Source organism: Dermacentor albipictus, chromosome 3 (genome assembly GCF_038994185.2).
Source record: "Dermacentor albipictus isolate Rhodes 1998 colony chromosome 3, USDA_Dalb.pri_finalv2, whole genome shotgun sequence".
Lineage (NCBI taxonomy): Eukaryota > Metazoa > Arthropoda > Arachnida > Ixodida > Ixodidae > Dermacentor > Dermacentor albipictus.
Window position 1 is genome coordinate 64,322,192 of NC_091823.1, and position 26,880 is coordinate 64,349,071.

Consider the following 26,880-nt stretch of genomic DNA (forward strand, 5'->3'; position numbering starts at 1 on the left):
ACGGTGCATTACAGCCGTCTTCCCTCGGGACCCACATTACCTGGAACAGTGCCAGGCCCTCGCTACACTTTCGGGAAGAGTCAAGCAGTGAATAGCTCCAGATGCGGTGCACGAGGTGGGGGACGCCAACTTGCTTGGACATGCTGCACCTCGGGAATGTGGTAGATCTGCTTTTGCGTTCCTTACTTAGGTGTGGCGCAATTCGATGTGGTCTGGTGAACTCAGGAAAACTCAGGCTCAGGAAAAGGTCCCGTATCTAACAGCATGACTTTGGGCTCAACATAGGCATATGTTGACTTCACAACTACAATGACGCACCGCCCACCCTCTTCCAGTTTCTTTATTAGAAGACATCCTCAGCGCTCCATCCCCTGCACCCCAGCATGCCTATGTTCACACTGCCCTTCTGTGTTTTTTTTTTTGTATTTTTTCTCCTTCTCATGTTTCACTCCCGGCAGCTGGTTCATTTGTTTCTGCTCCCGCTGTTTTCGCTGCCAAGCGCTGCCTCAGAAGTTTCTCTGCTCGTCCAGTGCGCCATAGCCGCCTTAATTGGCACTGAGCCATACTCCTTCACAGGAGCACAGCTCAGCAGCACTGATGCAGACGACAGAGTGAGCAAAAGAAGGCGGCACGGCATTCTACGCATCACTGCATATGCGCTGCTCCTGCTACGGCCGTTGTGCCGTGTCGGAACCGGTTGCACTTAAAAGGACACTAAATGCAAATATTAGGTCAAGTTAAAGTGATAAATTAGTACTCGATAACGTCTAAGGAGTCAATATTATCTCTAACAGAGCTTTATTGATAGAGAAATTCAGGCAAGTGCAGCACACGATTAGACTCTTCCAGGACATTCAAGTACCAGCCTGATGACGAAGGCACTCTTCATTTTAATGTTGTTGCTAGTACTCAACCACTCGTAATAAAAAGATAATCGTATTGCATTATAAGACAAAAGACAATGCTACTTGTCCAGTTCTATTTGATCTTTAGATAAAAGAACTCATTGACGTTACCCTTGTCAACAACGCGGCCGGTTGAAAGGTTTCGTTTTCTCCACTTTGTGCCGCCCACGCTTAAGTAGTTTCATTATCGCATAGTGCTGCACTGGTTTTGCTGGCCTGCGAAACTCAAAACCTAACGTGTGGCGAAACAGCCACACGTTAGCATTTTGTGCGAAAAACTGTGGTGCTGTCTGTTGGACGCTGTTTTACTCATCTACGGCAGTAAAGACTGCTGATGAAATATGCAATGTCACTACCTCCGCTTGGGGCGGGGGATTTGAATCATAGTAAAGATATGTCGACCCTTCAACTGTGAATTTATTAAAAACTAAGATCTTTCTTGGCACGAAACAAGCGCTGTGAGGTTTCTAGAATGGTAGTTTAACAGTCCACGTCGACAGAGTATTTGATTTAGTGTCCCCTTAAAGCCCCTCCTTCCACGCACCACCGCCACTTTTCAAAAACATGGATGGAGGGGCTTTAGTTGCACTGTAGGGGAGCCAGACCTGCATCTGGTGTGACATAGCCGACTGCAACCGCCGCTTGTCCGTGCCAAGAACGTCTGAATATAACGAATCGGGGCTGGCTCACAGCAACCAATGCAGTGAAGTGGCTGGATTCTGTTGAGTTCCTGAAATGTTTATTTAGGCCCAATGTATACTTTCATTCTGTGCTGTCATATGCTATCATTTGGAAGTCGTGACTACAGGTATTTCATCTGGTGCTTGAGCGATTTCATGTTTGTCTTAAAGTATGTCGTATACCTGACTGGAATTTTTGTTTGCGTGCTTTTTTGTTGCTGTGATTCATTCGCCGATGCTCATTTAGCACTAAATAAATTATCTCAACAATGTAGACTGACTCTTATTTGCTTTCTGCATGGCATTTCCCTCCGATAAATAGCATATATACACTAAATCTTATTCAATGTGTGTCGGAAAGTTGTGCTTTCAGCTCTTATTACAACTTAACGCCAGAAATCACGGCGGACGTGCTGAGATTTGTCTTGCAAACATATTAACTGACATAGTCACTGTAACCGACCAGTCGCACGTGCAGACTGTGCACTTATGTTTTTAGTTTGCTCAGGACAAAAATAGCTTCATGCTTTTTAAAAATCGTGGTCTAATGCCACAATGCTTATTTTTTTCTTCTACGCGTTTACAACTAGCATGCATGGTGGACACAGCGTTAGAACGCCAGCACTAAAAAAATGAGTACTTGTGTAGTTTCCTTCAGGTGCAACTTTCATCCCGCTCTCCGCACCTTCCCATTCTCTGCTGTGCAACTGTAGTGAGACTCCTCCCCCTCCTACTCCTGATGTTACCTGCGATCCATCCCTGAACCGATATGACGTAGCATATACATCCCTATGATGTCAGTATGTAATGTCTATAAACAGTCTAATGTCAAAGTAAAATTAACTATTTTGAACATTGACTATTTCGTATTTGTAAAATACATGTTACTAGGATGCCCATTAGATCTTATGACGAAATGTACACGAATGCATCATATCTGGTACAGTAAAAGCTCGTTAATTCACAACCTGTTAATTTGAAATTTTGGAACATTCGAAGTAGCCGCCGCGGTCCGTCCAGCAATGCATTGAAAGCAATATGTAACACATCCCGCTAATTCACACCGAAAGCAGCACCGCCACTGATAATTCGAACTCCACAACATCGTGGATGGGGATAGTCGCCGCGCGGCTTTGCTCTTTCCATTTGTGGCCCTTTGTTTAAGCCTGACTGGAGAGAGATTTGCGCCTGGCCAGGCATGGCCAATGCCTCTGTTGCTGGTCACTTGTCTCCCATGAGGTTTCGTATAAAGCTCAAGGGCGATAAACATATCGCCGTGCGCTGTATGATGTATGTGCGAGGGAAAGCATCTGACGGTGAGCTGGCGAACGCGGCTCAATCTCGCGTGCATGAGCGAGAAAAGCGGGGTAAATGCGTGCCCTCTCCTGTCGTGCACGAGGCACGGGGGGGAGGTAGAGAGGGAAGGGGAGGGACGTTAATCTCCGGCGGCTGCTGCTTACGGCGCGCCCGTGTGGGCATAAGCGTGGGCCTCATCTTCAAAGCAATCTGTGATGTTTGCAGAGTGCCTGTAGTACCAGTAGCTTTGTATGTGACATGCTTTCTATGTTTCGTTCGCGTTGAAGCGAGAGCTGTACAAAGATCGATTCGCTTGCTGCTACTGCTGCAATTCCTCACTCCAGCGTTTTCCAGCGAGTTTCCGCGGTCATTGAGCTAGATGTGCTTATGTTTACCTGTGCATGCATGATACCTTACTTGTAAACATTCGCTTACTAACTAAATTAACAAGATTATGTGGCCGATAAAACTACTACCCTTACTTCGTATAGCCATTTACTAATTTGCTATTGCAATCAATGCTTTGCTTTGCGGGTGAAACTGCAACACTTTTTTCTCTGTGCCAGTCGGCACGAGGAACGCACGAATGGAGCAAGAGACATCTCGACGTCGAGCACGTCAAACTGTGTTGGCCGCGTCCCTTTACGTTGGCTGCGCCAGTGCTGCGAAGTATAGACGTTGTTGTTCACGCCAACGTGACGTAGCCTGTGTGCACGCGTGCTCACGCCACGTTGGACTATATAAGCGCCTTAACCGAGCTATTTTTTTCTGACTTTCATTAGTTTGAATTTTGTATAATTGGAATTTTCGTAGCATCTCCGTGGAACTCGAATTAACAAGCTTTTATTGTAGTTGATAGGACATCAGTGGTTCACTGAGAATTTATTATCCATTTTCACTACATTGAGGTTCAACTGTACATGCTTTAATTATTTTCATCTTTCTTTTACAAGAGGTGCAGTGTGACTTACATACTGTGAAAATGCAGTATATTCTTCACGTAGGCCAGATTTAGTAATGCTTGTGGCACTGTTATCTATTTCTCATTGTGTCCAGATGGTGCGCAAGCAGCAGGCAACAGGGCGCACACGAGATGGCAGCACTTTCCCCCTGAGCATTCTGCTGGAGCCGGTCTCTTCCAACAATGGGGGCGACTCGAGTGATTGCAACAACCAGGGTGGCAGCACCACAGCCGAGGCCAGCTCGGTGGCCCCCATTGCAAGTGTGTACCGTGGAGTGGTCTGGGTGTTTGCCAACATCAGCGGCATGATCACGGTGTTGCCGGATGGCTCTATCCACTCCTGCAACACAAACTTCTCCCTCATGCTCTTCGGCTACACACAGAACCAGCTTCAGGGAAAGGTGCTTTTCTTTCTTCTTTTATTGCTGCCTCAATCAGTGCCCTTTCCTCAGGGTATCATGTGAGAAGCAGATTGTTTCTCAAAGAATTCAGCCGATAACTTGGAAGCACACAGATCAGAAGAGCGTATTGATGCATTGTTAAGTTATCTACAGATTATGATGTATGGAAGTATCTGTGTAACTTCTGTGTAAAGCAAAAATGCTGATTCTTGCATCTATAGCCCCTTTTTAGCAGTCCTACCGCAGAAATAACTAAATAGTGTGTTGGTGTATTGTGTCCCAACGCGGCAACTAGGCAAGTCAAAACCTCCCGTCAAAACGCCCTACTTGTAGAAGCTGCTGACTTAGGCCGAACTTGAGGAGCACAAGTGCAAGCTTGCTGGAGCCACAAGAATGACAACACGTGTCTCAGGCCACTCCGGCCCCACCAGCTCGGCACGCGCCAGCATCTCATGCTGCAACTATTCACGCAACTCTTCGCATTACGTAGATGTCAACTACAGCTAAGTCTGTCAAATTTTTAGTGACTTCAAATCATACGTTTACCCGGTTCTCACATTTTTTTCTTGCATTTCTTACCAAACGTATTAATTATGTTTTGCTGTGTTTACCACTCATTGGTATGAGGGCCACAGATCGTACGTGCAAGCTAGGATGAGGACCGCGAAAGCAGTGATCCTGCCTACCAAGTTCATCTATGTGCTTACAGAACGGAGTGGGTTAGGTTAAGCTCGCAAGCGGACGGAAAGCATAAAGCTGAATTTGTGTGACACAGTGATGCGCAGTCAAGGTCACGCTTCACAGCGTCACGACGACGCATGGTTGTTGAAATGCGAAACGCTCCTGCGGCCTCAACTAGTGCAAAATTTTAAGTAGACTGAAGCACAGCATTGAGCAAGAGCCTGTAAACAAATTATCTGCGCTGATGGAGTTGCAAGAAATGTTGAACTTGCACCTTCATCACTTGCACTTGCATCAAAATATCTGAACAACAGTGTTTTGAAGATAATGTGACTCCAGGGATGAACCTGGTTTCTTTTTCCTAAGAGCCAACTTCTGTAATAGATTTGTCAGGTAAGGCTTTATGCAAATCCCAGAACTATCTCTCCCAACTATCTCTTCAAAATTAATATTTGTACAAGCCTATAAAGGTGGGCATAAGACACCTTCTGTTTCTCTTATATGAAATCATGGTAACTGCACATTTGTAGGCATGGATGGGGAAGTGCCGCTTAATTGAACAGTACTTTAACCTTGTGTTTCTCTTCTATGAAATCATGGTGGCTGCTCATTTGTAAGTATGGGGAAGTGCCGCTTAATTGAACAGTACTTTAACAATGTATCTAGATCAACGAAAAATTACATCTGCTCACCAGTTTAGCAAACTCATCATGAGAGGCCAACAAACAAAGGTGCCAAGGGCAACATAGGGGAAATTACTTGTACTTGCTAAATGAATTAAAAAGATTATAAATTAATGTTGATGAAAGTGGATGAAAAGCAACTTGCCACAGGTGGAGAACGGTCCCACGTTTTCGCATTACGTGTGCGAACCAACAAACAAAGGCATCAAAGACAACACAGGGGAAATTACTTGTGCTTACTAATTCGCACACGTAATGCGAAGACGTGAGATCATTCCCCACCTCCGGCAAGTTGTTTTTTCATCCACTTTCATTGTCAGTAATTTATTATTTCTTTAATTCAATTAGCAAGTACAAGTAACTTCCCCTATGTTGGTCTTGGCGCCTTTGTTTGCTGGCCTCTCATGATATCATCAATAAAAATAGGGCCCCTCGGTTATCTCGTTCTTTAGCAAACTCATGTTATTTACATTCCACTTGAATAATCTTATCTTGGTTAACAAATTTGTTAATGTTCTTTAAAATGAACTGGTGCGTTACTGTGCATGAATGTGCCTCCATTCGTGAAAAGCTTTCTCAGTTTGAAATCTGAGTAAAAAGGCAATTTTGTATTAGCCAATGCATTCATACTAAAGTTGAAAAGCTCAGTAGCTACTTCTCTTCTGTCACCGCATTTCTTACTTGTATTCCTGGCTCAGTAGAGAAGTAGCAACAAGCTGTTCACAACTTCATTGCTCCAGAAACTTTTGCAGTTGGCTGTACATGATGAGAGCTCGGTATGCTAGTTTGCTGTGAATTATAATCTTGCTGAACCTTGCAGCATAATGTTTTTACGCTAGAGAGAGCACTGCACTCACACTTTGTCATATTGATAGAGTGCAGCTAGTTAAGCTTCGACCTTGCAAAACTTCAATTTTGACAAAACATCATTAGTACTTAACTGTAATACAGTCGCTGACCAATAATTCGGGCGTGCTTGATTATTCGGACAGCTTCGTGACATTGCTACTGGTCCTGTAGACTAAATGTATAAGGACGATCAAAATTTCGGATGCCTTACAGCCTGTCATGCGCCAGTTTCGCTACCGAGTCGAGCAGAAGTGGCGATATTTTAGTTGTGATACATCCAGGCATGGTCGTTGGCCATGTAGCCGGCACCCTCCTTGAAAATGAAACTAGCGAAGCCTAGTCGACCTAGCAGTCGCCAACTGCTCTGAAACCACAGGGCAAGCCAGAAAAGGCTGCATTTTTTTTTATTTGCTTGTGTTACCACCCATCATAAATTCAGAATGAAATTAAATACTAAAAGTATTGCAGTTTTTTTATGCGAATTCTGTTTCGCTCTTATCATCCACCGTTCATGGCTGGCTGATCCTGTTGATAAGGTGTGCAGAGCGTTGTTATGATCACTGATGAAGCACTAAAAGTGTGAAAAAAAATAGCATGTAAGGCATCACTAGAAAATTGCATCCGCGGTCTATCAGGCCAAAGGCAAAAGTATGGGCGAGTAGCAACACGTACACAAACTTGGGCCATATCTTGGACGATCACTTTTGAAGATACTTTCACGGTATTTCACGTGACTAGCACCCGATGAGTCAGTGGGTGGCGGCAGCATTTCGGCACTGTGATAAGACAGCGTGTTTGGCACAGTGCCAAGAATGCCATTGCTTGTAGACGCTGGTGCGTCTTGTGCTAGCCATGCAAATTTGAAAGGTATTCCCGAAAGTGACACACCTTTTTTGGCGATTTGTGGAATAAAGTCCCTTATTTTTTGGCGAATTCGGTATTTCGGATTCCCGATTATTTGGAATTTTGGCAATCCCCACCGAAGTCTGAATATTGATGGTCGCCAACTGTAGTACTGCTAACATAAGTGACATATTATTAATGATAGCTGTAATGTTATACAGTAAAAGCTTGTTAATTTGGATTTCACAGGACCGGAAAAAAAGATGTCCAACTGATTGTTGAATTATTGAGAGTATCAAAAAATCAACAGATGCTTACTACGTCAGCACTACGTCAACTCGTTTTTATTTACTGAATGAATCAGCAGATACTGTTTCTATTTTGCACAACATCAGTCCGGAATCTGCAATGCTCATCATCTCGTAACTGGTGAGTGCTTGCAGTGGTGAAGGCTTTGCAACTTCCTTCGTAGAACGGCCAAGGTGCGCATTTTCATCTGAGACACGCTTTTCGCTACTGTGCACAGATCCCGCTTATTCTTTCGCCAGTGAGCTGGTCACCAGTAGATCGTCTGTTCATCACAACGTAGCTGGTGCTCTTTGTCATGGTCAGTTTTGCACTCAGTCAAAACGAAACTACCATTTGCCGCAACTGCTGCGGACAAAACCACAGCCACTGTCGACACGATTATGGGTGGTAACCTTGCAGTTCTGAAGGCAAGCGGCCGACACATTCACAGAGTTAAAATGAAATTACCGTTTACTACAACTGCTGATGAAACCGCAGTCGCTGCCAATGCGATCATGGATGACGACTACTCAGTTTTGGTGGCACGCTTTGAAGGACTATGCCGCTTTTATGCTCCTGCCAGGGGATGCATGTGTCTGCCGGGACTAGAGAATGAGTCCGAATCATCAGATTTCCCTAATTAACAAGGGTCAAACTAATGAGATTTTGTTGATTAGCCATAAGATAATTACTTTTATTGAAGTTGTTCAGGACTGAATAAACTTTTTTGAGTCTTGTTTGATAAAATGCTACCAGGCAGCTGCGCAAGATGACTAACGCCAGACATCCCAATAAGTTTAAGTAAATTTAGGCTGCGCATTTGCAGAAGCATTAGTGTTATGCTTTCACAGCCCTGGGCCTTAGTCATGCTTATATTCCTCTCTGTGCAGCACATCACTGTGGTGATCCCCACATTCTACGATGACTTTGAGTACCTGGACACAGATTCAGTGCCACTGCCACCATTGGACGATGACGAAGAAGACTCAAGGGCTTGCGCTTTTCTTGATGAACGGCCAGATTCAGACAGCACAGAGCTGTGCCGGTGTGTATTTCGCTGGTCTTGTGAGGGAGCATGAGGGAATTCGAGGGCTCAATTAGCTGTAAATTAATTCAGGATGGAAATGGGATGTGTCACAGTGGATCTCTGTCTTTATAATTTGCCATTATCACCTGCTATAGTAGAGCAGTGGATATGGTGTTGGTGCTGCTGAGCTCAAAGTTGAGGGGTTTGATTCTAGCTGTGGCAGCTGCGTGGGGGCGAAATGCAATAACGCTTGTATACTTAGTTTCAGTGCGTGTTATAAAACCCCAAGTGGTCATAATTAACGCAGAGTCCCCCAATATGGCCTGCCTCATAATCAGTCTTGCTTTTGACACATAAAACCTCATACTTTAATTTTAAATAATTAATTTGCCATTTGGGAATCGCAAATCTTTTTTTTTCTTCCTTACATTGCGTTTATAAGTATAGACTACATCATATTTCCACATTTACGCAGCTGTTCCAGCGTTTAAAAAAAAAAACTAGTGACTGTTAAAATCTAGTGACTGTTCATATCGAATTTTTGACTTAGGCCGTAACTGTTCTATTAAAAGTTTGCAAAAATAGCAAATTTTCAGAAAACGAAACTATCAAGTTCACAACTCTGTAACTCAGCAATGAGAAGTGATACCAGAATTCTGTGAATTGCATGTAATAGTACATCTAAAGGGAACAAGATCGGTATGTTACACATGAATCTGAAGAAAATTTGCTAATATGGAAATACAGCTTTTGCAGAACCCTTGTGCGCAATATAACAAATTCACGTAAGATATAAATTGACATATCGAATTTGTCGGCTTTGAATGACCTAATGGATGCCATTTACAGAACAGTGATATCTGTTCTTGATGCAGAGCTATTTGTAAATTTTGTGCTTCTTTTTTTTTTAATCTTTTGGATTTCTGAAAATTTTAACAAAATTCAGACCCTATATCGAAATTCCGCTTCAAAGAGTCACTAGAATTTAACTTTCTCTCTCAAATGTAGCAAATTTCATTAAGATAGATCCAGGGGTTATCTCAGAAAGGCGTTTCTGTGGTTTACATGTCTTTGAATAAGCTGCATCGGAGTTGGGCCCGAGCTAAAGCTACCTCTTAAGCTGTAAATGTAGCAGGTGAAACTTCATGCCTTTGAGCTTGTGTTTTTTCACCCTGTGGCAATTTTTATGACGGACTGCACCTATGTGCACTGCTTCTCAAAGTCAGAATTTGATTTCTCTGCAACTTGCAGCTCTCTGCCTTACTGATGGGAAAGTTGTCCTTCAAATATTGCAGTTCATAGTAATCTTGTTTTAGGGGCAGTGCAATGTTTGTCTTATTGTCACATATTGTTTAACTTATATTGTTTGTCACTGTTGTTGAGTGTGAGCATTGCCAGGTCTTTATTCTCATCTGAATTAACATCGAAGCTTTCCAAAAGCACAGAAAAAAAAAAGGTCTAGAATCACTCTTGCTTTCTGCTTGAGAAATTGAAAAATTTCACTAAACTACTGGAAGGGCCAAATCAACACTTTGCTTTTCTACCTTTCTCATTCGAGGAGTATTACACAAAGCGGTTTGTAGACAGAGTTATTATTGATGTCTTCTTGCAGCCATTATCCTACTGAAACCACTGTCTACAACTCGCAAAGCTAAGCTAATTTGCTCTAAATGGCTTTGTGTTCAGTGAAGTGAAGATCACAACATGTCTCATTCTCCCATGTTTATTGCTGTGACAAATTTCAGTGTCTTTCGTCACCCGCTTTCACTCGTGTTAGTAAAGGTGCTGCTTGACAAAAAGCAGACCCTCTGCTAAAGAAGTGCACGGGACTTGAAAGTCGCACTCGGCCTGCAGATTCTGCCCCACAAGCTGCCAATTTGATCTCGTGATTGCAAGCACATGTAAAGTACAAGTCCACCATGATTGGCTGTGCATTTGGGAACAATGCAGGTTGTTGAGGTGCCCACACAGGAGGACACTTCTTGCCCTTTGTGCACAGATTGCGAGTACTTCAAAGAGGCTATGTGAAGCATTCGGAACAGGTTTGACTCCCTGCCTGGGGACAACTCACCCTTGCTGGGCCACGAGGCCCAAATAAAACGCTCAAGTTAAATAGAGAGATTTCAGTTGTTTGCTTGTTCATGGCTACTGTCGTATTTTCCAGTCTACAAGTTGCACTTTTGTGTAAGTCGCAACCCCCTTCAAAACGACAGTTTTTCAGAAAGAGAACGTACATAAGTTGCACCAGTGTATAAGACTCACCTGTTCATTCGGTAAGCGATATAAAAAAAGTAGAATACAGTGACGTTTCACTTCGTGAATGCGGGTCGCCCACAAGCATATCTGCCATTTCTATAGAATTGCTATAGCAGTGATATGGACGCTCCAGGCACATCTCTGCTGTCCCGGTGGGCACATTGTTCTGTATAAAGACCAAGGGCGATAACAGCATCCCTGTGTGGCGTATGCTGTATGTGCAAGTGAAAGCGTGCGACGGTGAGCCGAATTGCACACAAGGGAGGAAAGCGGGAAGGCAGCACGTTGAGGGAGGGGGGTTGGCTTGCACTCTGGTAGCAACTGCATAGTTAGCACAGTGGTGCGTGCCGTATCTTGAAAACAATCTTCAGATGCGAAGACTTCGTAGTCGGTCGACTCACAGTTGGCCTGATGCCACTTGTCTTGCTGCTCCATGCTTCTCGCATGGCACTCGGCAATGCGATCACGAGAAGAATCCTGTAACTCCATAGCGCGCATACAACCTGTATCAACTACCAGAGGAGATGAACCCAGTGCACATTGCATGGCCATAGCATCCACTACAATTTTGACGACAGTTTTCTCTGGGCCGCGAAAGAAAAAGCTTATATAAGTTGCACCGTTCTATAAGGTGCACCACCGAAAAATTCAGAAAAAGAATGTGACTTATACACCAGAAAATATGGTAATGCTGTCAGGTGCATTGGCAGCATAGTGCTTGTGCCTTCACTGGCTGTACTAATTATGGTTAATGTGTTCACACTGTATAGCTTGAATGTCCTTACATGGAGATTAACATAGACATTCCCAGAAATAATGCAAGAGAAAATGAATATAGGGGACTAGGGATAGTCAGGTGTCTTAGCGAGTGTCAGTTTTGAATACTATTATACAGAATGGATCATTTTTGTTTTCCTTGTCAGACCACTCAACCCGCTTGGGAAACCCTTTTCTCCGAGGGGAGGCGGTCAAAGGCGAGGCCACGGTGGCAGCCGGAGCAGCTCTGTCACGGGCGACGACCTACCTCTGCGCTTGCAAGATCTGAGCATGACTGGCTCTGTTATTGGCTCTGGTTCTAGCCGATCACTGGGTGTCTTCCAGAGGTCAACATCGGCAGCTGAGCCTCTTGCTCCAGTTCTGGGCCCCTCTGGGGAAGGCCAAGCTTCGAGTGCATCTGGTGATGTCAATGGCAATAATGTTGCGTCATCCTCTGTGGACAGCCCCCGAAGGGTTCCTGGCTCTAGGCTGAAGGTGAGCAACCACTGGTAAAATTGTCAGCATAAAGACTGAGTTGTCTAGAAAAATTTACTTGAAAGGTCGTCAGCTTGGCATGCATTCTTTGCACTCCTGTAGCAACTTGTGTGGCCTAGATAGTTATACAGTTGACTTCCGTTATTTCAACCCTGATGGGACCAACGAAATTGGTAGAATTATCTGATGGGTCAAATTAAAGGGGGACATAGGTTGTCAATATAAATTTATTTCTTTATCAAATTTGATTAAACTACACAGGCTCGTACGGTTTCTTCTGATGATTTTAAATATCCAATTATATGTTCAATATGTCAAGCAGTTCTCGACATTAATAATAATTATGCTCTATTGTTTGCTTAGTTAATAATAGTACGTATATGTATTTGTGTGAAAGTTGTTATAAACATGTGGATGAATACTGAATTCACAAGGAGGACATCACAGCAGACAGATTTAAAGTCGGACAATTTTTACTCGTATTACGGCGCAATGAAGTTCAGTGTTTACATAGGGAATCGGGAGCAGCAAAAATAAATCAAAATTAAAATTTTCGGAGCTGGAAATAAGAAATCTGCTCACAGCAGTGCTACCATCTCCACACATTTAGCTTCATTCTGAATATCATAGCTCTAGCTGCCCTAGGTCCAGATATACAGCTCGGACCACTTATAATGCGACCACTTGTAGTGCAGGATTAGGTATAGTATGGTCTTTCTTGACCCCCGTTGACCTTGCCTTAGAACTCAATGTATACGCATACAGCTTATAGTGCAGCCGTGCGAAATGAAATGCCGGTTATAATGCACTTGCTGGAAACTCCTGCAGACAAGAGAGGCAGCGAGCGCTCTTCTCAACGAAGTGGTGAAGGGGAAAGCAACGAGGGCAATGTGAAAGAGGTGATGGAAAGAGAGAGAGAGAGAATAAATATTTTTGTTAGGTAAATGCAGCTTTAAAGAGGCATCCTCATTCCATAGTGCCTTGAGCTCGGGCCACATCCTGAGTCCTCGCAATCGGCCGTTGCTGATCCTCGAAGTCGGAGCTGGCTAAGGCTCTCTCCCAAAGCTCGTTGGTGTGGTAAGGGTTTGGAGGGTAATGGTGCCTCTCTGCAACCCCCTACTATGTGCCTGGGGGACCCAGGCTCTCCACAGAAGCAGCATTGTGGAGAGGATTGGGTAGGGGCTATGAGGTGATTTCTGGTTGGGTGGGGTAATGTATTAACCTGTAGAGCTCGGAGGAATCGCTCCTGCTCACTAGGTAGTGACTTGTGTGGGGGTGCATATGTTCGGCGGGTTAGCTTGTAGTGTTGCGTGATGTCTTGGTACAAGACTGGAGGTTGCATGCGCTCGGGTTCAGATTCCTCGGCGTCCGCTCGGCGGGTCAAATCTCGAGCCACGTGGTTGGCGACCTCGTTGCCAGGAATGGCGTGATGAGCTGGCACCCAGATGATCATGACTGATCTTGTTGGCGGCTTTTGACTGATGATCTTGAGCATAATAGTATGAATTCTGCCGCTAGCAAAGTTGCGGCACGCCTGTTGGGAGTCGGTCGCTATGACTTCAACCTGTGTTTGGGAGAGCACGGCAATCCCCTCCAAACCGAGGAAACGGCCATAGTTTTCATGCTCTCCCAAACAGAGGTGATGGATATGCGGAGTGAGCAAACGAAGGAGGAACAGAAGATAAAGAAATTGGGCAGTTTTGCTCAAAGGGGCGAAGCACTGACTGCTATAGCAAGGTTTAGCGTTGTACTTGAATTTCTCATATGGTGTTCTAACTATATGTGGGTCCGACTAATGTGGATGAGACATTCACGGGTGCACCAAATTTTTTTGATCCCTTAGGAGCATTAATATGCCATGTAGGGCCTGTAATGACATTGCACAGATACCTGCTGCCAGTAACAAGTTGCATCAGTAAAATCACATCATTTTCTGGTTTGAGCACTGATATTGTTTTGTACTTTTAATATTTAGTATGTGCAGATTGAAGATAAAAAGCTTGCACTGTGAATGTTATGCTTCATGTCATTTGTCTATGGGCTGCCATTCTCAAAATTTTGAGCAATAATTTAGTCAAGAATGTAAAACCTGGTATGAGCAACTTTAGTGAATGAATAGTGTAGCAGTATAACCAGCATATACGGCAGGGATAAGCATACAGGGAGCATACATATATAGCATACATATAGCTAAGTATATGCGCGGAGCTCCACGGTGACGGCGGGAATTCACTTGGATGTGTGTCCACATCCACGTGCCACATGCACATGCCATCGCAAAAAAAATGAAATGTGGTTTCAGTGGGCTGGCTCAGCAGGTGCATAAGGGGTTGCCTAGGCGAGGGAAAAGCCTTTTGCTCTGACCGCTTATCAGTAGCGTGTGGTCCGCATCGAATGCATGCACATTGTCACTCTTTGGCTGTTCAATTTGTGTGCGGAAAGTAAATACCGTTGCCGACTTGATATGTTTGGACATGGACAGGGTCGAAAAATGTCTGCATCATAGGGCAGGATGGAAGAATAAATTTCGACACTAAAATAAATTTGCTGTTCTTTACAACGCCAGCACTCCGGAAAAATTGGTTGAGGTTGCCATGTCATTTTTGCATTATTTTTCTAATTTGAATCCATAAGGAGAAGTTGTGCATTCAGTTTGGAGGTGTTGCAGTTGAGTCGAATAATGCCAAACGAAGCTGCAGTGCTTTTTTGCATCTTGTTCAATTCGACCTGCCATATAATGCAACCAGTGTCGTTGGTTCCAGGGTCGAATTAATTAAATTCGACTGTATAAATGGCTCATTATACTTTAAGTAGTGTGGTATTGTGAACAGTATTGTAAGCTGGTAATGCTAAAGGGGCTGATTGTATTAGGCAATGTATTGTTTTGAGTGGAGCCATTGCAAGTGAACTTGTACTGTGTATATTGCCCAGAGCTCGCTGAGTGCTGATGTCCTTGGCAGCCCGCTACTTCGTGGTGAGGGCGATGTCTCTGCTATCGGTTCAGCTGCTAAAAACCAGCAACAGCAGCAGCAGCAGCAGCAGCAGCGCTGTGGTGCCACTGCAGAAGAAGGCTCACTGTCTGCAACACGCTCCCTGAGGGATCTTGCGGAAGAGGAGGAGGAGGCAGAGAATGACCTGCTACCACTTGGCAAGTTTGAAGTGCAAGAGATTGGACTTCCCACTGTCAGCACTAGTTGTCGCATACCAATTCAGATGTCTAGGACCTCGTTTGTTTAACCTAGAATAGGAAGTTTGAGTAATAATTGGAGACGAAAGGAGATTAAATACAGTTGACTTTTGGTAATTCCACTTTGACAGGGCCAACGTAATTGGTCAAAATATTGAGCTGGAAAATTTAATTAATGTAAGCATATTGTATACTGAAGGCCTCAAACACACAGATGCACTGTATGCAGCCTGTATTGCTGCTGTAACTTATTCCTGTTTATAAGTTACCCAAGACTAGGGGTGTGCGAGAGCGTCTGAAAAATCGGGCAGTCCGAGAAAACGAATCCAGGCCTTTTACTGCCCCCAAGGGCTAAAATTGCCACACGCACGTGCAAAATAGCTCTGAAGGCTTGCCAGTACACTTATTAGGCATATCGATGCTCGTTCTGTGACAGGAGACGGTGGGTGCATACTTTAGGAACACATAGTGTGTGCCGCGACAATTGCCCCTTCCCACTCTTGATATGCTTCACTGCAATAATGCTTCGCTTATGCTTCACCGCCTGACACTGCTGTATTGCAGCGAAGCAGACTTTATGGAAATGGCATTATGCAATGTGTCATGCTTCCAGAGCTTCCAAGACATTGGCAAGGATTACAAAGGTGGAGTCGACGCCATTGCTAACAGCAGCGAATCGTTTAAATGGAAAACACAACATGGAACAGAAAGAAGCTTCTTAGCAAATGTCGAAGTACCTGCTAGGCCTAGCATTGCTACGGTGGTGGCTACAGCTGCCAGCGGATCTGTGTTTAGCAACCAGAAAATTTAGCAAAAATTTAGCATCCAGAAAATCGGTTGTTGACTGTAGTACATATCAATTTGAATGTTGAATCAAGAAAACAAAGCCAAATATTGAATTAATTATCGAATACCAGAAAATTCTTAACAAAATTTAATGCTTAGAAATGTTGGGCAAGACAACATGGTGCTGCACATGCTCGGGAGTGTCCTAGCATTGCATAACAAGAATGTAGCAAGCTATCAGTAACTTAGGCACATAGAAATCAGATATACGTACAGTATGGCCTACTCTTAATAAAAGGAACTCTAAATTAGTACTATGCCAGCACTGATTACAGCCCAGTTCTTGCACAGTCGTCGACTGATAATTCTGACTCAATCCTGGCCGCCAAAATGTCAGAATAATCGGGAGTTCGAAATACCAGTTCTGCCCAAAAATAAGTGAGCTTATTTTACAAGAGGCCAAGAAAGGCACACTGCATTCTCAGATCGTCACTTTCTGATGTTGAAGGTATCTCTACCTTCAATTTCACATGGCTAGAGCACTAGACACATCAGCATTTGGGAGCAACATCACTTTTGGCACAGTGCAAAGCACGCTATCTTATCACTGTGTGGTATTGGTGCTGCCCCTCGATGCGTCCAGTGCTAGTCAAGCAAAATATCCTGAAAATTAAAGTATCTTTTGAAAGTGATTGTTCATGAATACAGACAAAGTTTGTCACCGCATGTTGCTGTGCACTCATAAGCTTGCCCTTTGTCTAGACATTCCATGGCTGTGATTTTCTAGCAATGCCTTTTATGCTATTTCTTTTCAGCTTTTTGTGTTTCTTCAGTGGTCAGAGCTACACTCCGCAATCGTTATGAATGAGATCAGCTGGCCATAAACAGTAAATGATAAGAGTAGCATAGAATCGAGCGGAAGGCATCACTACAAAATTGTGAGCTCTATCTCGGCCATTGTCATGCTGTCACCACAGATAGATGAAAGTGCAGGCAATGCATACATGGAATTCTCATCAACCACTGCTAGATGGACTAGGCTTTGCCAGCTTCGGCGTCACAGCGTTCTGGTGACCTTGCACGCGACGTTTCAAAATGAAAATACAGTAGAACCTCATTCATAAGTTTTGGGGGAGAATTGGCAGTTTTGGGTGAAGCACTGACTGCGAGCAAGGTTTAGCGTTTTGCTTGAACTTCTCGGATGGTGCTGTAACCATATGGGGTCCAACTAACACGGACTCGACATAAGCGGGTGCGGCAAAATTTTTTTATCCCTTGAAAGCTTTAGCATGCCGTGTAGGGCCTGTAGTGACATTGCACAGGTGCCACTGTGCTTCCATGGCGCATACACACTAGCAGAAAAACAGGTGCCACGAAAGCTGGCTCACGGCAGCTTTTTCATGCCATGGAAGGGATCGGTCCTGGACCAATTATTTAAAGCTTTCTGTGGCAGCAAGTGAGCAGGGAATGCTGGAGACCAATAGAGAGTGACCCCTTCCGTGATGTGCACAGCAGAAACTGGTTTCAGGGGGACTCTCCTGACCGCTCAATTCGTATTTGTATATGGTATCAGCTGGGCTGCTCGTTTTGTACTGTCGTCTGCTCGCATCAGTTCTCGCTCATGCTTGTTTTGCTTTGCTTGGTTTGCTCTTGTTGGCACTTGTTTTTATTGTCAGGGTTGGCAATTGTGTTTTACAATGATCAGTCTAAACTGAGGCATGAAAAGTTTTTTGGAGACAGTGCACCATATCCGATTCTGTACAAAACTGACCCTGAATACAAGGACGCGGAGGTGACATCCAGTACAGTGCAGTCCAGTTATAACGATATCAAAAAGAAGGAAAAATCCGATCGTTATAACCAATCATCACTATATCTGGACTGCCATAAAAAAAAAGCTGCTGAAGTATGTATGTCTCCTCACTCGTAGCTCAATGTGGAATTAGGTGGGCGAGGCGGCTGGCACCATCTTACGGCGCGTGAGCGGGACATGGTTAATGGCGGCAGATACGAACTCATGTAGGCAAATGTATCGCCCACGTCTCGGCATTGTTCAAGGGGAACTTATGAATGCAAATTTCATGATTATTCTGCACAGAAAGCGCCATTCAGAAGGCAAAACTTTGCTCGTTATGTCCGATATGCGGTGAATAATGTATCTTTATATATGTGTTTTTTTTTCTTGTAGCCTAATGTATAAGTTGGCACTCTCGAGCCAGCTCATAGTTATAACCGATGTATCGTTATATGTGGTATAACCTATATAAGTGCAGTCCACTTATATGTTATAAGTGGACTGCACTGTACCTCATTATCATTGTCTTTTGAATGCGGTGATGCCGCAACAGAAGGGAGCACACCAAGATGATAATGATCAACGGCAGTGACGTTATCTTCATAAGTCATTACTCGCATTTAGAGCAAAGGACGAAGAATGTAAACACAGCACCGATCTGTCAGCAGACGAAGGAGAAAGCATGCAACATCTTGCACCTACGTGCAGCGTAAAAGAGAGGAAGCAAGATTTTCGTGTCATGTGACTGCTGCAGCGCCTCGCTGCTAGTGGGTGTGGCTGCTTTGCTGCAGCTGCATTTTGCCGGTGGCGGCACGCTGCAGGCATTTTTCTGCTAGTGTGTATGTGCCTTAATGAGCCACACTAGTAAAATTACTTCACTTTCAAGTTTGAGTACTGGTATTGTTTTGTACTTTTAATATTTAATAGTCTGAGCAGACTTGAGATAAAAGGCATGCGCTATGAATGTTGTTTCATTATGTCTGTTTGCTGGCTGCCATTCTCAGAATTCTAAGGAATAGTTTAGTCTAGAATGTGAAACATAGTATGAGCACCTTTAGGCATTGAATAGTGTAGCAATATAACCTGCATATACATCACGGATAAGCATATGGCATACATATACGTAAATATATGTGTGGAGCCCCACGGCAATGGCAACAATGGTGCACAAGATTCGATTGGAGTGCTCATATAATTGCTGTAGTTATAGAAAGTAGGGTGTCTACCAACCGGAAAAACCGGGAATTCTCAGGGATTTGGAGTAGTCTGGAAAAACTCAGGGAAAACTCAGGGAATTTGTTCCTCTATCAGGGAAAACTAGCTGTAATTTTATTGAAAGTGTCGAAAGTCGCTGTAATGCTGGCATGAGTAACAGACAGGAATTGTAATGAATCATCTTTGACGCCCTGTCATCAGCTGGAGGAGGTGACAGTGTGCTGTCAATGACCAACTTTCCGGATTTCCGATAATTTGGATGGTTACGCGGCACCACCACGTACCCCTTAGAGTCAATGTACCAGAATGTCTGAAATTTCAGACGCAAGAACTCTTTGCCGTTCGATTTTCCGGACGTTTTGCTTTGACTGCAGGTGCGAAACGGCATTAATCAAAGCCACCACCACTGCCATTTTGATTACCTCGCTGCCTCAAATCGGCGCTCTCGCATGGGATCCACTGGCAGCCAGCCGTAGCCACCACTTCGGTAACGCTAGGCCTAGCTGCTTCGGCGTTTGCTATGGAGCTTCTTGCCATTGGGTGCCATGTTTTTTATTGAAAGGATTCGCTACTGTCAGCAATGGCACGGATTTCGCCATTGTGGTCCTCGCGATTGGCTTAGAAGCTTGTAAAGCACGGTGCGTTGCATAATGCCGGTTCCCGAAAGTCAGCTTCGCCTCCATACAGAAATGTTACTTGGTGAAGCATACACAAGAGTATTACAGTGAAGCATAACAAGCGTGGAAAGGGGCTATTGTATGCTATGTTGTATGTATTCCTTAATTATACACGCATGCACCCGGTATTTCCTGTCACAGTATGAGCACCGATATGCCTAATACGTGTACTGACAAGCCTTCAGAGTGTTTTCAAATGTGCCTGTGGCGGTTTGAGCCCTTAAGTGCAGTAAATGACAACCATTTATTTTTTCCAACTGGCCGATTTTTCGGATGTTTTCGCGGCCCCTAGGGACAAAAATCGGACATGAACTGTGAACCTGACCAAAAAGATGCTTCAAATGGTCCGTGGGATGAACGAGTGGTGGAAGGAAGACAAGAACATAAAGTACCTACGCATTGAGGAATGAACGGGAAAGGAAGCATGCTGCCGCCGTTTTGAAGGAGCTTGAGCTCAAAAAGCAAAGTGTTGGCTGATGCCGAGATGCAGGTGTCCCCCTCATCCAAACCAAAATAAACTCTTTAAAGCGGGGAAATGCAACACTGAGGCATCGTGCGTGGGCTGACAGTATGTTAGGACAGTTGAGGTTGACTTACGAATGGTTGAGAGAGAATCTCAGTTGTGACAAAGTTCGGGCCTAATACCACTGAGCTTTGTCATCAGTTGATAGAAATAGCTGATATATTTGAAAATATTTGCTTCTATATGTATCTCCTCTTTATTCGTATTTGAGAATGTCCGACTCGATTTGCATTTTTTAAAGACATTTTATTTGCTGTGCATTTTACTAACCCCTCCCTTTATTCTCTTTTTGAATAACATAAACACTACTCTTTAGTATTCAAATCTAATGAAGTCATTCTTATTTTTAAAAATTTTCGTATGCTTTTTAGAGAGTGACAGCATCGGGCAATAATGGTTTCAGCCCGTCTTGACATAACACATAGTTCTGCATCATGCAGGGAATTTTGCGAAGGCACTCAGGGAAAACCGGGAAAACTCACGGAATTTGTAAATGTCAACTTGGTAGACACCCTGAGAAAGGCTAGGAAACACATATTAACTGGGCAAACGTACAGTCCAAAGTCCCTAAAAAATTTGGCAGACTCAAGTGTAGTTGACATCTACCGAAGGCAAAGCATTACATGAATCGTTGCAGCACTAGATGCTGACACACACTGATCTGGTGAGGTCCGAGGGGTCCAAAATGCACATTGTCATTTTTGCGGCTTCGGCGAGCTTGTGTTCACTCTCCTTGAATGCGGCTTGGGTCAGCAGCTGTTTTGGGCGGAGCATTTGTGGGAAGCTTTGATGTGCACACCCAAGTTGCGTGTTGTCATCTTATGACGAGGGTAGGAAACCAAAACAAGATCGAGCTGGTGAATGTCGGAATACAATGCCACGGCCACCTGGGCAAAACATGACACTTGCTTTGCTGTCTGTAGCAGGAAATAGCGGCATATTTGTGTTTTCACCTATTAAACACATGCATATGCTACCAATGACACTATGCCACACGCGCTGTGAAACGGATAGGTGAAGATGCTTATTGCAGTGGGTTGTTGGCGATAGCTGTGAATGGCGACATGCGATGACGTGCAAGCAGATTTGTTGGTACCTATATAGGAAACTGTGTGTAGAAGAACCAAGTGAGGCACTTGCTTATGCAGCATCAAGCACAAGGGGCTCCACAGTGTATGGGCAGTATGTGAGTCTCTACACGAGATATACTGAATATTTGTGAAATTGAATTGTAGGTATTCGAATCACGAATTGGATTATTCAAACATTTGCTATTCAGTTCAGTTTGGTGGCATTCAAATACTATTTTCACACCCCTACTTCCTTCCTTCCCTTTCCTCCCCATCAGCACAGCATAGCACAGCCCATAGTCATGGTTCAGCATCAATCTAGTGAAACTTCTCTTATGTGGGTGAGATGCATTTTTGTGTTAGCTGCTAGGAAAGCCAGGACAATTTTATGCGTGGCATTACCACTTGTCTGCAATTTGGTTTCCTAGCAGCTCATGTGCCATTTTAATTCGCAAATTCAGTGTGTACAGCCAGGCTTCTCCGAGACAGTTGCATCAAGCAATTAATGACCGATTCAGATAGGTGTATGCCTTTGCAAACATACAAGTTCATGAATGTCATGTCACTGGTAACTATGCAGGCGAGGCAAAGCTGCCAACATCGGACAGTTTCCACTCTACGTCAACAATGACGTCGAGCACGATGCACAGTTCTGAGGAGAATACCCAGGAAGCATCCCTTCGGCGCCATGGCTCTCATCCGTCCACAGCATCTGGTGCCGATGCAGATGAGGCTGCCAATGAACGTAACCTCCAGGCAGAGCTGAAGACATTCCGCAGCTGTGATTCGCTCCTCAGCATTGCCGAGGGATCCTACACAGGCCTTGGCAGGCATCGAGATGGCTCACATATTGGTATGTTTGTTTACACTTCACCACTGATGCAAAGCTTATTCTAGGAGTACTACGCAAAACTGACTGGCTGAATATCTGTCCCTTCTATAGCTCATCCTCTGTGAGAAACGTCTCATACAGTAGACTTCCGATAATTCGACTTCGGTTAATTAGATTTCTCAGTTAATTCGATGCTGATCAAAGGCCTTGGCTGGAACCCATACATTTCGGGACCAAACTTTCATTATTTCGATCCTAAAATTGGCCTTCCCCAGATAATTAAAACTTAACCAGTCAATATGCATGTGCCTGACCACTATGGTTACCCCAATAGCAACCCCCACTAGCGACAGCATCTTTCTTGGCAGAGCTTAGGGAAGAGCGAGTGTGTTGAACACACATCGCATCCCGCCGGAAATGCCTGTTCTCGTTCTACCCTTGGAAGATTTTCAAGTAATAACGATAGCTCACAATGTCTGATTACGATATTCACCCAATTCTAATTCACAGCTTTTTTTTTTTCCTGGACAATTGAGCTGAAAATTTCACTCGTGCCGTTCGTATTCTTTGCGGCATAGTGTGGCTCTACTGACTGCAGCAAAGCTGACTTTAGGAGACGGGCTGTCATTGTGCAACACATATTGGACCTTTTTCCATTTTTCTTGCTAAACAATTGAGTGCTCTTTAGATTGCTACATTGTTTAGGGACTTTAATGTCATTTCAGCATTAGTTTTCTGCTTTGGACACATAGAAAACAGGTGTGCATTTGATTCATAGAAATGTTAGAATATGGCAAACACTGCCAATGAATCGGCGGTGTGTTTAGACGTTTTTTGCTGTTTCTTGTTTAATACGATCAGCCAGATAATTTGGTCAGTTTTGTCAGTCCCATTAGGGTCGAATTAATGGTAGTCAGCTGTATTAGTTTCAGCGTAGCATTTACCGTCCTTTCTGACAAGTGCACACTAAGTGCAGTATGTGGTGGTGCTTTGGTTATAATAGTCAACGAAAGTGTACATATGCACTAGCAGTGAACTATTGTGCTGGAACGTGTTGCTTATGAAAGATGGTGGCACACAGCGTGTTGCCATGCTGCATAGACACCTGTGCTGTTTAGTGCTGTGCAATGCAAGGCACCTTTGGCTGGAGAAGGTGGTGTGGATTATGAATCAATGCATTCTTGAGTTTGTGCAATTCGTTTTTGTGTTCATGAAAATATTTCATAAACACAAACACAAGGAGCTGCAATAAGTTTTTTCATGCAGGCCTTCACATGTTTTTGTGCTGATACTGGCTTGTAGTTTATCGAAACATGCACGCATGCACGCACCCTTCTGCAATCAGACTCCAAAGTGGTGTGCCGGCCATTTGAATCCACCATTCATATTTGAGGCCTGCCACAAGTGGGCTACCAGCAGCACTTTAGTGTGGTGGCAAGTAATTGATGACTGCACCAGCTACACCCAGGCTAATAAATTATCAGTTGTGACTTTTGGGATAATGTATTGACTAGATACTATCGCTATTCTGTGTCTCTTAGCTCTGTGTCTTTTCGTCTTTCTTTCTGTGCAGCCATTGTATACCAAATCCGGAGGGTGGACCTGGAGGAAGGCTCATCCATCTACTGCCTCTGGGTGTCACGTGACCTTGAGGTGGATAGTTGTCCACCACAATACCCGACTCCGTCCTCTCCACTGCGCTCTTTGACGCTCGGCTCGGTCGGCTCCGACGCAGAGGTGTCGTTAGAGGACACCAGCGATTGTGTGAGGCATTTCTTTCCATCTCTTGCTGTGGGGGGCTTTGTCTGCACTCGCATAACAATCTTGCTTTTCGGGGGCACTTGAATGAGGTTGCACAGAAGTAATGCCCGAGTTTATGGGCATAGAAAATATCTTGCTGTATGGGCAGAAGCTGTTCAGAATTTCGTTGTTTTGGAACAGGGACATTACAAAACCTTTTGATCCTTTTGCTGCAAGCCAGAGTTGTAGAACTGTGCTGCATCTGCAACCTTTGTAGCAAGCACCTTGAAAGTGCTGAAACTGAACACCATGAAAGGCTGGGAAAGTTTACAGGACACTGGACTTGTGAAATTGTCACCACAAGCTAGATTTCTGCAAAGGCTTGTCACATAGCCTCAAATTAAAAGCTTTACTGTGAAGCAGTTCTGATGTGCTTGCTAATTTGAGGTGTAATTTTAGTGTCTGTGATTTTATATGGGTAGTTAAGGGTGATCAGGAATGGCTACCTTACATGAAGATTGATTTAGTCACAAGTACCTTCTCTGAAGCATCTCAACGTGACATTTACAAGAAAAAAGACAAGTGCTTTGAGGCTAACATTAGTGCATTTCCCTGTTTTCCTTTCATCTACCTTCTGGAGAAGATAAATTGGCATTAGCACCATCTGGCTAATGAGCTTCCAAATGATTTTAGGACTTAAAAGCAGTGACTTTGTAGAGTAGGTTGTTTGTAGATGACAAATAGAGTTAACCTGGCCTTTTCTGTTTTTTCACGTGCAGCACACGGATGACAAAGGCCCTGCCGTACATGACGAGTCTGTTGAGAATGAGGCTGAGTACACAAGTGGGCTCTACGCTGAGCATTACACGACATTGCAGCAGATTGGCAAAGGTGCTTATGGATGTGTCAAGATGGCGTACCGCAACTCGGACCGTCTTCTTGTAAGTTAATGAAGTGCTCTGCTTAGAATGCGAGATCTGTTTGTACAGGCCTAAATGATTAGACTTCGTTGTGTAGATCTATTTGGGCCTTTGCAGTCGACTACTGGGCCTCCTGGTGCCCATCATTTAACTAGGCATTTTATTTGCTTATTTTATGCTCGTAACATGAAGGATTGAACTAGTTATGAGTTATTGTGAGTGCTGAAGTGCTTGTTGAGGCATGGACAAAAGGGGCAAAAGAACAGATAGAGGATAAGTACTGAATTTTAGCTTAGCTCTCATTACAATTTATATACAGAGGACTCTTATTAAAGAGAACCTCAAAGGACCACAGAGATAAGTTCCATTGTTTTTCACTTACCAAGAGATTGAACTTAAGGGTACACAAGGTGCTCTCTTCAAATGGGCAGATACTTTATTGCCAACAGCAATAGGTTGGGCAGATCTCATTAGAAGGCGTCTTCTTACAAAGTTTCTACTTGCTAGCAGCAGCCGCCCAGTAGAGCTTGTCGCACAAAGCATAATTCCAAAAATAAAGTCATTTAGTAAAAGAACATTGACGTTTTAGTGAAGCTGCCGCACTCGAAGTCGTCAGTAACTTTGATCTTCGTCTACCGCGTGAGCACATAGTGCTGACATTTCTGTGCCGCCATAGGAAACGCTTGGCAAACCCTCTGCTCACTGACATTGCCAGTACAAAGAAACCACAGCAAGCAGTTGTGATCCAACTCCACCATTTGCGCAATTTCGCTACAATTTGACTTGCTTGCTCCTGGCTGCACCCACTCAAGTGCCATTTGCGCCAACTGCGCAAAAGTGCGGTATTTTCGAGTTTTCACGGCAATGCAATGTTTTCTGTAGAGTTATGCAACTACAGTCAACGACTGATTTTTCGTATGCCCGATAATTCGGACACCTTCACGGCACCACCCATAGAGTCACCCCATAGAGTCAATGCATAAGAACGTCTGAAATTTCGGGCACAAAAGCCCTTCGCCATTCCAGCTTCCGGTCATTTTGCCATAACCGAAGGTCCGAAACGGCAGTTACTGAAGCCACCACCACCACCCTTTTGATTATCTCGCCGTCTTGAACAAACGCTCATGCACACAGATCCGCTGGCAGCCGTAGCCACCACCGTGGCAACGCTAGGCCTAGCTACTTCTACGTTCGCTACCAAGCTTCTTATTGTTTGGTGCCATGTTTTTCATTAAAACAATTCGTTGCTGTTAGCAGTGGCGCTGACTTTGCCTTTGTAATCCTCACCAATGGCTTCGAAGCTCGAAAAGCACGGCACGTTGTGTAATGGTTGGTTCCCGAAAGTGACCATCTCCTCAATACAAGTGTTACGCGGTGAAGCATACCAAGACTGGGAAGGGACATTTGTCACGGGACATAGTATGTGTTCCTTAACCATACACGCGTGCACACCCATTGTCTCCTGTCACAGTATGAGCACCAATACACCATTAGGTGTACTGGCAGGTCTTCAGAGTTATTTTGCACGGGCCTATGGTGATTTGAGCTCTTGGGGGCAGTAAAAGGCATGCATTCATTGTTTCGGACTGCCAGATTTTCCCGACATTGTCGCGGCCCGTTAGCAGTCCGAAAATCGCACGTTGACTGTACTCAACTATAAGAATCGATTTGTGAACATTAAATAATTCAGTTTTGACTCGATTATCTACTGCATTATTTTTCACATATTTGGTGATATACTAGGCTGAGGTCAATGCATTACAAGCAGCCTTGCCAAGGCACTTAGTTGGTTTCAGGACAAAAGAAAATTTAATTCTGGAGTTCTTACGTGCCAAACGCACAATCTAATTATGAAGCACGCCTGTCTTTGTAAAGGGCAGTGGTGGAACAGCTGTTCCAATTGCACCAAACTGCGCCAAGAGCAGGCCTTTGCACCATCCTGCACCAAAACGTCATTTTAGCGGAAAATTGCACCGAACCTACGCCAAAGCATAAGAGCAAATCAAAACCAACA

The 26,880-nt window shown here is 44.1% G+C and overlaps 1 protein-coding gene across 4 annotated transcripts in view; it reads left to right on the plus strand.

Moving 5' to 3' along the window:
• Positions 1–26,880, plus strand: part of Pask (PAS kinase) — an 85,223-nt gene that overhangs the window by 35,444 nt on the left and 22,899 nt on the right. For all 4 annotated transcript variants that reach the window (XM_065436481.2, XM_065436482.2, XM_065436483.2 and 1 more), the window contains 7 exons: positions 3,938–4,243; positions 8,478–8,632; positions 11,794–12,121; positions 15,053–15,269; positions 21,955–22,227; positions 23,780–23,970; positions 24,726–24,887. In XM_065436481.2, coding sequence (XP_065292553.2) covers positions 3,938–4,243; positions 8,478–8,632; positions 11,794–12,121; positions 15,053–15,269; positions 21,955–22,227; positions 23,780–23,970; positions 24,726–24,887 — 1,632 coding nt within the window. The remainder of the gene's footprint in view (positions 1–3,937; positions 4,244–8,477; positions 8,633–11,793; positions 12,122–15,052; positions 15,270–21,954; positions 22,228–23,779; positions 23,971–24,725; positions 24,888–26,880) is intronic.